General features: G+C 31.2%; 2 protein-coding genes across 2 annotated transcripts; both read left to right on the top strand.

Moving 5' to 3' along the window:
- Positions 1-1,170: 1,170 nt before the first annotated feature.
- LOC105832582 lies at positions 1,171-13,432 on the top strand. The gene is made up of 21 exons (XM_036291099.1): positions 1,171-1,361; positions 1,688-1,807; positions 1,908-2,025; positions 2,489-2,753; positions 2,937-3,059; positions 3,141-3,231; positions 4,284-4,420; positions 4,557-4,689; positions 6,455-6,572; positions 6,675-6,945; positions 7,171-7,293; positions 7,375-7,465; positions 7,595-7,731; positions 7,969-8,101; positions 10,492-10,609; positions 10,972-11,245; positions 11,835-11,957; positions 12,050-12,140; positions 12,362-12,501; positions 12,829-12,961; positions 13,048-13,432. The coding sequence occupies exons 1-21, from the start codon at positions 1,206-1,208 to the stop codon at positions 13,096-13,098; spliced, it is 2,946 nt and encodes a 981-aa protein (XP_036146992.1). The 5' UTR covers positions 1,171-1,205; the 3' UTR covers positions 13,099-13,432.
- LOC114254217 lies at positions 4,841-6,463 on the top strand. The gene is made up of 2 exons (XM_028189865.1): positions 4,841-5,586; positions 5,967-6,463. The coding sequence occupies exons 1-2, from the start codon at positions 5,431-5,433 to the stop codon at positions 6,117-6,119; spliced, it is 309 nt and encodes a 102-aa protein (XP_028045666.1). The 5' UTR covers positions 4,841-5,430; the 3' UTR covers positions 6,120-6,463.
- Positions 13,433-13,602: the final 170 nt, after the last annotated feature.

Here is a 13,602-nt window from a genome sequence, read left to right as displayed (position 1 = left end):
ACTTGATAACAATATTTACTTAATATACAAAATCTACGATATTTATGTACAAATTAAAACCATATTCCTTCTCAGAATCACATCCTCTAGGAAATAACATATACGAACAATTCAAACTAAGATTAAAAGTCTAGAAAAAAATTAGCTCTTTTAACTTTTTATAATTGCAAATTCAAATACAGGACAATAAAAAGAGCAGTCTAAAAAATAATTTTTTATTCTCGATATAAAGCCCAATTCATAAACTAATATTAACGTGTACTTTAATTCTGGAAAAGGATTTCCAAATTTATAAAAGAAATACATACGAAATCTTGTTAATAACGTGCGCGAATGAGTGTACATTATCGATTCCAATCAAGTTTGACGGACACTTTAGCATCCTCAAAAGTAGCATTTTTTGTTTGGTTTCTGCTACCGATCTGCCACTTGAGATTTTTTTATATTTCCTGTTGTATTTCCTGTTGACCAAATTTATAATAGACACTTCAAAATCTCTTTTTTTAATAGATTTAGCTATCTAGAATACTAGAAACGCGTTTTTTAAATATACGGTATAACAATCGCACTGTCACTCACACTGGTTTGTAAACGATTTTTGACTGTACAGAAAAATTGTATATTTTTCTACCTTTGAATATAACTTTACTTTTGAGCATGACTTTATTAAAAAGATACATGTTGATGATATAGAATGGAATGTGAACGTTTAATTATATGTAGGATAAGCCAGAAAAAATGTAACGCGTAATTTAACCGTAAATCCGCACAATAACATTTTTTAAACAAATTGAATTATGTCACATCTTTTTTTATACTAATAGCACTTCACATTTTTGCATTTGTTATTATTTTCTACTTATCGTTTAGGATAGCTCCCGCTTTCGCGCACGCATGACTAACAACACTAGCCTGTTACGTTATGAGCGCATATGAGCGCGTTAAACGTGGTAATTGTTCTGACGATAGAACAATTACTATTTCCGCGTATTGGAAGAGTCGGTCCTGCGACCGATTATTGAAAAGCTACGGTGAAAAGGGTTTCATTGCGTGCAAATAATTGCTTGCTATGCTATGATGGCATAATTACGGACGTCCATTCTGCAACACAAGGAATTGTTAATGTCCCGGCGCTTCTATAGCGAGCACAGTTTACTTACGCAAGTATATCGCTGATGTAGTTCGCATTCCTAGTATTTCTAAGAATGGCTGAGCGAAAGGACATTTGGCAAAGCCGATATTACGCGATTCCTAGATTATACATGACCTTAGCAGGACTATGGCCATACTATTCGATTCGCGATAGATATCTGCACTTTGTACCAACGTTCATAATCTGTTCGATCATCCTTATACCCATGGTACATAACCGAGTTTAATTGGAAATAGTGACACATTATATGGATCTTGGGAAAGTTTTGGAAAAAAATTGTTGTCCTAAAATGTTTTATATAAGACTTATTGATCTATATATGTTATTTATATTTTTATAACAATGTGTTTCTCTTTCTTTCTTTAGAACGTTCAAAATTATTCACCACTAATCAACTCGTTGCACACAAAAACATATCTTTCTTTAATAAGCGGAAATAGTTTAAGACTCAGCTTTTCTAGTTTTTAAGAATATATTAATCATTACGTTATTATCAATATTTTATAACATTAATATTAATATTTTATACCATAGTTACTCTATGTGCAAATTGCCATGACGGATCTCAATGATCTGTTCGAGTGTATGCCAACAATTCTAATCACGATAATATTCAGTTTTAAATTAGCGAGCTTAATGGCAAACAGCGAGAAAGTAAATAATACGATAAATATATATGATTTCATTAATGCTCTAATTCTCAATATTCAATAATGAATATTACTGTTAAAAAAAGGCTTGTGTATAATTATAGATAAAGACCTGTCTCAAGACTATAGAGGATGATTGGTGGTCATTAAATACGGATAGCGAGAAGGCTATTCTACAACGGCATACTACATACGGACAATATTTGACGATATTTTACGCAGGTGCGTCAAAAGGAAAAGAAGCGTTTGGGTAGAAGAAAATTCTTAGTGGAAAAAGCAGAATAATTTTTTTTTACATTAGAGTTATCGTTACATTTTTTGATAACAATTGTTACTTTTTAAACTGTATTTCCTAATAGTCATTGCCATTATTGATAAAATATTGAAATTTTAAGTTTTGATATTAAATATTAAGTAAAATAACTTTAAACTTTAATGTCTTAATTATTTTTCTATTATAAAAAAGTAACAAAAGATAACAAATCTTTATTTTTTAAGTAACAATAATGATGTAACGCATTACTTTTTTAAAATAATGTTTCCAACCTGTGGCAACTCCGTGACAAAGAGTATGCAGAAGAATCAGAGTATGCAAAAGAATTGAAAATTGCAAAAAAAAAACTCTGTTTCCGTCACTTGACTGAGTTTTTCAGCAACGTTCATTGAATAATTCGCATGTTTGTAGCCTTTATGATGATGACGGGAGTGCTCTACATGTTCAAGTCACTCGTGTTGATAATGATAGAGGAGGATACTTCAAATTCTACCAGACTGGCCGTAACGAAACTACCCTTTCGCGTAGAATACGGCTACAAAATAGATCAGTATTTCTATCTGATACTTGTTCACTGTTATCTAACTGTTTACTCTCACGTGACCGCCACGGTCGCCGCTGATACCTTCTACTTCATTTTGATTCAACACGCCTGCGGGATGTTCTCGGTTGTCGGGTAAGAGTATCAGGATATTTTGAAAACTGAAATAATGGGCGAGTATCATCATCGACGTCATAAAAGCACTTTGCTATATCTCATCTCTGGTCCTTTTTTATTTCAATCTGGATAAAATTGATCATCACGGTCTTGCGATCTGAAAATATAATTTGCCAAGAACGTTATTTTAGCGGCTTCCAGACACATGCTAGAACGTATTGGTGAGGATATTAATATAAATTTTAATTCGAAACCCAACAAAAAGAACGACGATAATTACATCAAAGTTTTTAATTGCTTACGCAAGCATCTACATGTAATAGAGTACGTGTTACACCTATAATTACTGTATTATTTACTTTACATTCTTCAACTATTTGTGACCGTATTCAAATTTTGTCGCAGATTCGCGGAATTGATCGAGTCCACGTTTACAAAAATTTTCCTGGTCAGCATTAGTTTAAATATGATTGGTGGCAGTATATGCGGTATTCAAGTATGTACATTGATTTCTTTGTGTAAAGAAAAGTTTATAATAAATTAATTTGTTATTGGTGGGCAAAGCTTAAACATTGTACTAATATATTTGAAACATCAAGCTACACTGTTAATTTTCATTGAGTCGCCATTGCTCCTACCAAATATTTGATTGATTTGATTAAATAAAGTAGTTAATTTGACTAATATTGAGTAAATACTTACTCAATATATCGTTAATTTTTTAAAATTTAACCTTTGTTGATTTGTTAAATTTAATTTTCTTATTAAGTAGCAGCAGTGGCAACCTATGAAATTTGTTTAAAACGATTCAATTAAGTAAAATTTGACATTATGAGTTTAACAGTGTAACTTCTAATGTCTATTTCCATATAAATCAATATACAAAGTGGAAAATAAAATTAAAAAATAACTTCAATGTTATACGCATTTGACAACTCTCCCACACTGTTAAATTCATAGTGTTAAATTTTACTCAATTGAGTCATTTTTAATGATTTCATAGGTCACCACTGCTCCTACTCAATAAGAAGGTTAAATTTAAAAGAATCAACAATATATTGAGTAAGTATTTACTCAATGTTAGTCAAATTAACTACTTTATTTAATCAAATTAATCAAATATTGGATAGGAGTAATGGCGACTCAATGGAAATCAACAGTGCATACAATCCACAATAAAGATTGTTATAGCAAATGAGAATTTTTTAATATAATGAGAATTAACATTTAACAAGAATACAATATATTTCGGTCCAAATGTTTTTCTTTTAAATCATTCACGACTGTTTATATAATTGAAATACGGAAAAAATATTAATATAATAATAATAACTTTATCAAGTGCATGTACAATTAAAGCATACAGAATTTAATAGAGTAATAGAAAAGGATTATATAATATATATCTTCTTTTCAATTTTTGAATTTAAACTACTATTTGTATTTTATGTTTGTTCAGATCCTTTTCTATTAAATCATTGGTAACCCTTTATATAATTGATAATATGTAATTACGAAAGATTAATACAAAAAATATATATCTTCCAGGTTTTGATGAATTTAAACGACGCAAAAGATATAATAGCACCTCTCGCTATTTATGTTGCTCAACTCACCCATCTTTTCTTCCAATTTTGGCAGGCCCAGTTTTTATTGGATTACAGCGTTACTCCATACGAATCGATGTAAGAAATCAAATCCTTTTGAACTTCATTTAAATGTACTTGAAACGTTTTTACTTGGTGGTAGAAAAGGTACAAAAACCTGCGAACATAAACGAATTTTCAAATTCATCGTTATTTGTTAATTTTTGAATCACAGTTGCAGGGCAAATTGGTATTACACGTCAGAGAGATGTAAAAAGCTATTGCTTCTAATCATGAATAGAACTGTATCACCGTGCAGAATAACTGCTGGCAAAGTGGCGACTCTATCCATTGAAAGTTTCGGCGTGGTAAGTAAAAAGAAAAAACTTTACCATTTGTTACTTTTTCAAATATTTTTGCTCGTCAGTCTTAAGTTCTCCGTAATTTTATTTTTCCAAAGGTTCTGAAAACATCGATGTCCTATTTCACAGTGTTGCGCTCCTTCCATTGACAGTTTCAACGTGCATGTGTGTTCAGATCAGCTTGTTAAAAATTTTTTATGTTATATCCGAACGTGGATTATCGTGATACCTTTACGTAATGATAAATTTTACCTGAATTATTTTAATTGTCAAAAATATATCAGAAATATAAAATTGTATGCCAATAAAAACGTTATACTTTTATTTTTTTATCGCACTCAAAAATTATGAATATTATAATTTCGAAGAAAAACTTTACACAATTCCTTGTGCGATAATCAATTCAATTGTCTAAGAATAAAATTCTTGTAACCTCTCGATAATTCAATTTATTATCAACTTAGTTCGACGAACAGCAAGGGCGCTATTGATTGTAGCGAGATATATTAGTTGTCACCCTTCGCGAAACTGCGATCGCGCGAAAGACAGTTACATAATAGCAACTGTGAGGGGCGACGATAATTATACGTCGCGAGAGATAATTGCGTACTAATTTCGTAATGTCGTAATTACGACCGTGCGATGCTACGACACAAGGAATTGATAATAACTGTTCTTGCCACTTGCCGGGTGACGAGTATTCACAAGGAAGCGTTGACAGTTAGTAGTCTTAAATAGTTCGTGAAAATGAACGAGCGAAAGAACATTTGGCAAAGTCGCTTTTACACAGTTCCTAGAGCGTATATGAGCTTGGTAGGGATATGGCCCTATCATACGTTTCGCGACAGGTGTTTACTCTTTGTGCCGATGTTCACGTTCTCCCTCACCATCATTATACCTCAAGTACGTGATTACAAATTGTATCAAGCAACTTGCCTCTTTTCTTTTATTTTATGGTATATTAATCACAGAAAGAAATGTTTTGCTACAGTGTCTAAAAATATGAAAATAATTTTGTTAAACCACCAGAATAATTGTGACATTTAAGTAACATTCAAGTAACGCTACAAAAAGTTTTGACATTCTGGCAACTGAGTGTCCTACATAATTATTTTTTAATGTTTATATGTTTTAGCAAAACCATTCTTTTCGTGTACTTTTCTTATAATGATATATTAATATATAGTTATATTATTATATATATTGATTATATATTTTTGTAATACATTTTATATTATATTACATATGTTAAACATGTATTAAAATATATTATATTGCTGTAGTTCCTATATCTTCTGATCGCCGCGGCGGATCTTGACGATGTGTTCTCGTGCACTCCGTCGATGTACATTACTATAATATTCAGCTTCAAATTAGGATGGCTGATGATAAACAATAAGAAAGTACGTGACAATTGCACAAGTCCAATGATGTGATTAGCATAATAGGAAATGGAACGATTTAATATTTCCACGGCATTCCCTGCGTATAGCGTGTACATACAATTTTACGTTTTTTTTACTATACAGATGTAATTAAGTTTTTAGCTCTCTCTGACTATACGTTGTTTTTCGATCCTTTCTCGACACACGATTGGATCATGTACAGTTGCATATAATTTTCATTACTTACATAATACTCTCTAACTATTATACATTTGTAAGTAATATCTTCAAAGAAATTTCTTCAAAAATAACTCTTACATGTATTTTAATATATTTGGAAACTGTTTGAAATACTCTTTCAATACTCTCGTGTTTTATGTTTACAGTTGAAGACCTGTCTTAAAATGATGGATGATGATTGGTTGTCGTTAAGTACGGATGCAGAAAGAACTATTCTTCAGCGGCACACCACGTATGGGCGGTATATTACGCTAACCTATGGAGGTACGGTGTAGAAACCTAGCGCGGAAAATATCACGCACCTCCTCTGAAACTCGATCAAAGCTTTCAGTAATCGCTCGGTGTAACGGATACGTCGATTTCCAGTCTTCATGCAGTGCGTGGGAATTCTTCTCATATTGAAATCCCTCGTTGTGATACTGCTGGAGGACACTTCGGATGCGACGGTGTCCACCCTAGTGGCGGAAGCGAAACTACCCCTCCGCGTGGAATACGGGGAAACGTTGGACCGGTACTTGTTTCCGATGGCGGTGCACATTTATCTAGCTGTCTTCTCCCACATCAGCATCACCATCGCGGTTGACTGCTGCTACATCGCTCTGATTCGGCACGCATGTGGGATGTTCGCGATCGTTGGGTAAGGATACCACGCTCGAGATTGATAATTACAAATCGATATATGATAAAAAGGACAGACGTAAAGCGGTATCTTACGACGAAGATGGACCGCGTCCATCTTCGACCAGTGAGTACGTTCTAATACCTCGTCTTCCATCCCGAACTCGCGTCGAATCCAGTCCGAATGAAATAAACGGCTGGTTTCGATCTCACCGGGAGCATTATCATTTGAGCGGCTTTCTAGACACACGTTGGAACACATCGGCAAAGACAGCGACGGCAATTTCGATCTGAAACCCGACAAGATAAGAGATGACAATTATAACAGAGCTCTGAATTGCCTGCGCAGGCATCTGCATGTGATACAGTGCGTGTTAATAGTTTTATAACATACCGTACAATTTTTAATAGTCGAGTGCCGCCTTTAATAGCGTTCGGTTTTTCGTAGATTCGCGGAATTAATCGAATCTACGTTTACAAATATATTCCTGGTCAGCGTTTGTCTGAACATGGTCGGCGGCAGTATGATCGGTATACAGGTATACGAATCTTTTCTTTATTTCTATATGCCATATGATAAAATTTCCGACTAAAGAAGAGTGGACAAAAATAATATGTATCTCGCGAAGATTTCTGAATTTTTAGAAATCTATTAAAATATATTTCAGGTGATCTTGAACTTGAATGACGCGAAGGATATCGTAGAACCCTTCGCTATCTATATCGCTCAACTCATTCATCTTTTCCTACAGTTCTGGCCAGCCCAATTTCTGATAGATTATAGTACCCTTCCTTACGAATCAATGTAAGAACATAATTTCTTCGGCGTATTATAGATTTATCGTAATTTTTTAATTAAATAATACACACATAATCTTTTTATTCTTTTTTGAATACTTTTTCTATAAACATATAATTACAATAAAACTTTTTATTTTATTTTATATTTAATTTAATTTAATTTATTGTGTAGTGGATTACAAGCATACTTCTTCATATACAGTCAGAAATGACATTCAAATAATCTTGTTCCGAATTGCAGTTGCAGATCAAATTGGTATTACACTTCGGGAAGATGTCGAAAACTTCTTTTCTTAATCATGAATAGAAGCGTGTTACCATGCAAAATAACTGCTGGCAAGATCGTGCCTTTGACTATTGAAAATTTTGGCAGGGTAAGCAAATTGTATTAATATTCGCAATAATTTCTTATAATCTCTTCTTATACTTAAAAAAAACTTCGATTTTATTTTTCTATTAAAGGTTTTAAAAACAATGATGTCTTATTTTACGATGCTGCGTTCCTTCAATGCATGACTTCAACGCATTTTTGCAATTCAACTTTTTAACGAAATCGTAAAATTCTTTTTTTTTCTCGTGGTTTGCCGTAATAGTTTCAGTGGGTGAACATTCCGAGTTACCTTAAAAGTATCAACAATTTCAATATGCGTGTATAAGCCAAGCTCGTTAAGAAAATTCTAAAAGTTATATCTCCACGTGAATCATCGTAATACCTTTACGATTGACTCGAGTTACTTTAATTGTCAAAAATACTGAAAATACAAGATCTTATGTCAACAAATTTTGTACTATTTATTACATTCAAAAATTGCAATTAATAAATTTGAAAAAGAAACGTTGCACGATAATTTACGAAATAATCACCTCAATATTGTGTAAAAATAAAATTGTAGTTTTTATAAATCTTTTCAATTTTTTATTATCAACTTGGTTTGATGAATGGAGATATTATTATTAATTTCAAACATAACGAAATATATAATGCAATATTACTCTTTGCGATTTTGCAATTAAAAGATATAGTAACAATTATAAGAGGTGACATAATTATACGTAGGAAATAATTATACTAATTTTGCAAAGTCGTAATTTAATTGCAGTCGTGCAACCCTACACATAAAAGAAATTGGTAATTACTATACTTACACTGACAAATATTTACAAGGAAACGATAATACATTAAGAAACATATTTTGTTATAAAATAAATAATTTGGTTATACCGAATATAAAGCTATTTAATTAATATAAACAAATATTTTTTTTATTTTATATATTTTATATTATATTTGGTGAATTGTCTATATTGTTAAGTTATCCTTCTCGAGCGTGCGGCGTTGGATGCAACACCAGCGCGATCCCCACTTTTGTCGCTCTTCCCCATTTCCACTATTATTCCACTTCACCGCGCGTCGAGGGCCACCGCACAAACTCTTCCATAACGCGTTACGTTACGTTAAGTACTCCATATGAGCCTAAGTTTGTACTTAAAATTTAACTTATTGTTAAATCAACGCAAAAAGAAATCCTTAACGTAAGAACTTAAGAACTTACGTTAAAAGTTTCTTTGTGCGTTAATTTAAGTTTAATTTTAAGTACGAACTTAGGTTTGTGGAGCACTTAACGTAACGTAACGTGTTACGAAAAAGCTCGCCGCGCTAGACTCCGAGGGACACAATTTCTGCTGGTGCTGCATAATACACGTAGTAATACGGAAATACAAGAAAAATGTATCTTCAGAGAGAAGCGGTCTTTAGAAAGGAAACTTGTTAAAAATGCAAAAAGGAAAGGATTGAAACATAGACAGATAAACGGTTGTTTCTTTCTCAGTGCAATTACGATAATGTTGCCGAATAGAAGATGAAAAGAATCGATAAATAATCTCCAGCAATTTATTGTATGTCGAACGTTTACATGGAATAGTTGATAGCAATCTTCTTATTTCAAAAAATGATCGACAAGAGAGACGTTGTACAAAGCCGGCACTATAGTGTTCTTAGAGTATACTTGACTATTTCGGGATTATGGCCGTATCACAGACTTCGCGATAGATGTATTTGCTTCGTGCCGATGTTTGCGCTCTGCTTTCTTATTTTGATACCCCAGGTATATACACTGAAAGGAGAATTTGCCGGAGAATAGAATTCTCTACACTTTGTCTATTACGCTGTAAAGTTATTGATTGTGTGTTTCTCTCTTTATACAATTTCAAGTTTAATATCGAATATACAGTTGTTCATTAAATTGTATGATAACACATACACACGCGCTTATATTAAATTTGCGTATTAAATTTTTATACATATATATTATACATATATATATATATATATGTGTGTGTGTATAACTTTTTATTCAGAAAAAAGAGAAAAAAAGAAACAAGCATAATATTTTAAATAAATTTTGATGGTTTAAATAAATTTAAATCAAAAAATTAAAAAATGTATTAAAAAGTATAAAAAGATATATATATTATATATTATTTATGTAACCTCTTTTAAATTCTAAAACTCATTCTTAACTTCACGATTGCGTTTTATGTTACTAATTCTAATAGGTACTTTATTTATTAATCGGTCCGATTACTCTCGATGACATTTTTGAATGTGTGCCATCGACAATGATCAGCATAATATTTAGCTTTAAAATATTGGTCATAATGTTAAACAGCGAGAAAGTGAGTGATAAATTCTCAGTCTTTTATTAACTTTTGACGTTCGTGTAAAAAAATGTTACATTAATAATGAATAATACGATATGTTTAGGTAAAGACTTCCTTAAACATGATACAAACGGACTGGATGTCATTAAATACAGATGTAGAAAAAATTATTCTGGAACAACATACTAAATATGGGCAGTATCTGGCGACATTTTATGCAGGTATGCAAAATTATTGAAACTTATTGAAATTTGAACGTTTTGAACACACACACACACACACACACACACACACACATATATATATAAGCATCCATTTTGTGTCAAATAATCAAGTTTTTTGCCAAATGATTTCTTACAGAATTTTATCATTAAATTAAAATAAAAGTTGTATAAAAATAACTATGTGGAAAAAATTGATTTGTTTCAGATTAATAAATGTATAATTAAAAAATCTTATTGTATCTTTAACATACTCTTTAAGTCTCGTAGAGTGAAAAATCACTGGAATATTACACAAATTCAATTTTCACTCTTTTAGAGCGGTATTTCATTCCACAAGATTTAGATATAATTTTTTCTAGTGTTTATGCATACAACAGCATGCCTTTTCGTACTTAAACCAGTTATGCTAACCTTGCTCGAAGACAATATCTTCAATGTAACAAAATCTTCCGTTCCATATGCATCGAGATTACCTTTTCGCGTGGAATATGGCAAGAGATTTAATCAATACATGTATCCAATAGCGGTACATTGTTACATGGCCGTGTTTGCTCACTCCTTTGCCACAATTGCAGTCGATGGCTTGTACTATACTTTGATCCAGCATGTTTGTGGAATGTTCTCAATTATCGGGTAAGAACGATTTCCTTTGATTACAAAAAGATAACAATCCAAATAACACATTTTTTCCAAATAAACGTTTTGAATTAGAGAAGAATTCATCTTTTTAAATTCTTTACGAATTAGCGTAATCCAAAATAAGTTTCTTTCCAATATAGTAAAAAAAGATTTCATAGAACTACTTATTTCTTTTCTTGTGAAATTCGAAGTTGCTCTGAACAGGTCTATTTTTCTTCATAGTGGAATCAAGTTTAGTTTTGTGAAAAAATTATTTTAGTTACTTAATATTCTTGAGATTTATATATTTTGATTTGCTAAAACACTATCTATAAAAATTATTTCAATTTAAGACTAATTTTGATAGATATAAAATAATTTCTTTTTGAATTCGGAAAAACTCACAATTGATGACATAAAAATAAAATTTTTTACTTTAAAAAATACTTCTAAAACAAAAATGTATACATTACAATTTTTTAAACAAAATTATCTCATTTTTGTGTTATTTGAGGATGTTCTTCTTAAATTGATTTCTTTGACTCATAATCTCAAAGTTTGGGTTTGCTAAAAGCTTTGTTCGACATTTCTGGTGACATTACAGAAATGTACTAGAAAACATTGGCAAAAATAATGAAGACAACTTTAATGCAAAACCGGGCAAAATAAAAGACGATGATTATAACAAAACTTTGCACTGTTTACGTAGACATCTTCTCGTGATTGAGTATGTATGAAGAAATATTGAGATATCTCTCAATCTGTATCTGCCATTGATATTTATATATCAATTATAATTATTTAGTATTAATTTTACAGACTTACGGAACACATTGAATCTTTATATACAAAAATATTTTTGGTGAATCTTAATTTAAATATGGTCGGTGGCAGTTTAGCCGGTATACAAGTACGCATCAATTTCTTCTTCATGTCTTCTTATGTCTTTTATGTTTTTTACAAATACTTTTGGAGCGAATGAGTATTTCATTGCTTCGATGATAATGAATGAAAAATTTGAAAAAAATAAGACTATCTTTAGTAACCGCCTTCAGTTATCACGATATGAAATTTTAATTGGTTAATATGACAATTGAAAGAAATTTGGAAGCAATTAAATGTGAATTTTAGGTGTTGATGAATTTAAACAAAGGTGCAAGTGACATTGCCGGTCCTGTTACTATTTATATTGCACAATTAATTCATTTGTTTCTTCATTTCTGGCAAGCCCAATTTCTACTGGACTACAGCATCCTTCCGTACGAATCTATGTGAGAATTCATATAAATTAATAGTCTAATCACTATTTTGATTTTTTTCTTTTTTTAATCCACCGGAGAAAAATCAAAAAGTACGTTTTTTATGTTCCTAGCATATTATTTGCAGCTGTTATAAATAATCGCACATTTACAACTGTACTTCAATTCTAAATATTATTGCAATTTATTCACATGTAGGTACTAATCCACAAAGACGAGTTAAACGAGAGCTTTATTATATTCCATAGTATTTGGATAACATAAAAGTCGAATATGAATGTAAATATATATTAGAATTACTATTAATCATTTTAATCTTAATTTATCCTTGCATAATAGCTGCAAAGCAAATTGGTATTACACGTCGCAAAGATGTCGAAAACTCCTTCTTCTAATGCTGTACAGAATGATAACGCCATGCAAAATAACGGCTGGCAAAATAGTGATTCTATCAATCGATACCTTCGCCACGGTATACAAAATTATACCGTTATATTATATTTTTAATGTTTAATGTCATAATCGTAATTTAACGAGAAAATCTCTTATTTCTTAAAGGTTGTGAAAACTTCTCTGTCTTATCTCACTGTATTTCGTTCCTTCCAGTGATAATTTAGTGCAGCTAAGTATTCACTGAAAACAATTTAAATTAATACACGTCTGTTTAATAGATATGTAATAGAAATTCAATGTATTATTAGTAACTTGAATTTTCGATTTCATATACCAATTTCGATACGTTACGCTTGCTTCTGCGCATTTATGTTGCATATTTGAGCAAATACCTATCTGTTCGAATATTTTTATGCTAATTGTAAACAAATTTTTAGATAAAATATAGATAAATTTAGGTAAATTGTGGATGAATTTTATATGGTAGAAAAAAACAAAACAATTTAACGATCTATTTATTATAAATTATACGCAATAAAAATGGATGAAAAAAAACTTTACTAACAAGTTTTATTATACTGCACGAAATACACAAAAATATGCAATAAATGTGACACACACACACACACACACACACACACACACACACACACACACACACACACACACACAAGCCATACGTATATTTCACGACATTTATATTTTTATAGATAGTTGCAT

The sequence above is a fragment of the Monomorium pharaonis genome, chromosome 8 (genome assembly GCF_013373865.1).
Source record: "Monomorium pharaonis isolate MP-MQ-018 chromosome 8, ASM1337386v2, whole genome shotgun sequence".
NCBI classification, from domain to species: domain Eukaryota; kingdom Metazoa; phylum Arthropoda; class Insecta; order Hymenoptera; family Formicidae; genus Monomorium; species Monomorium pharaonis.
Note: the sequence above shows the minus strand (reverse complement) of the source record. Positions and strands in the feature narration are given on the sequence as shown.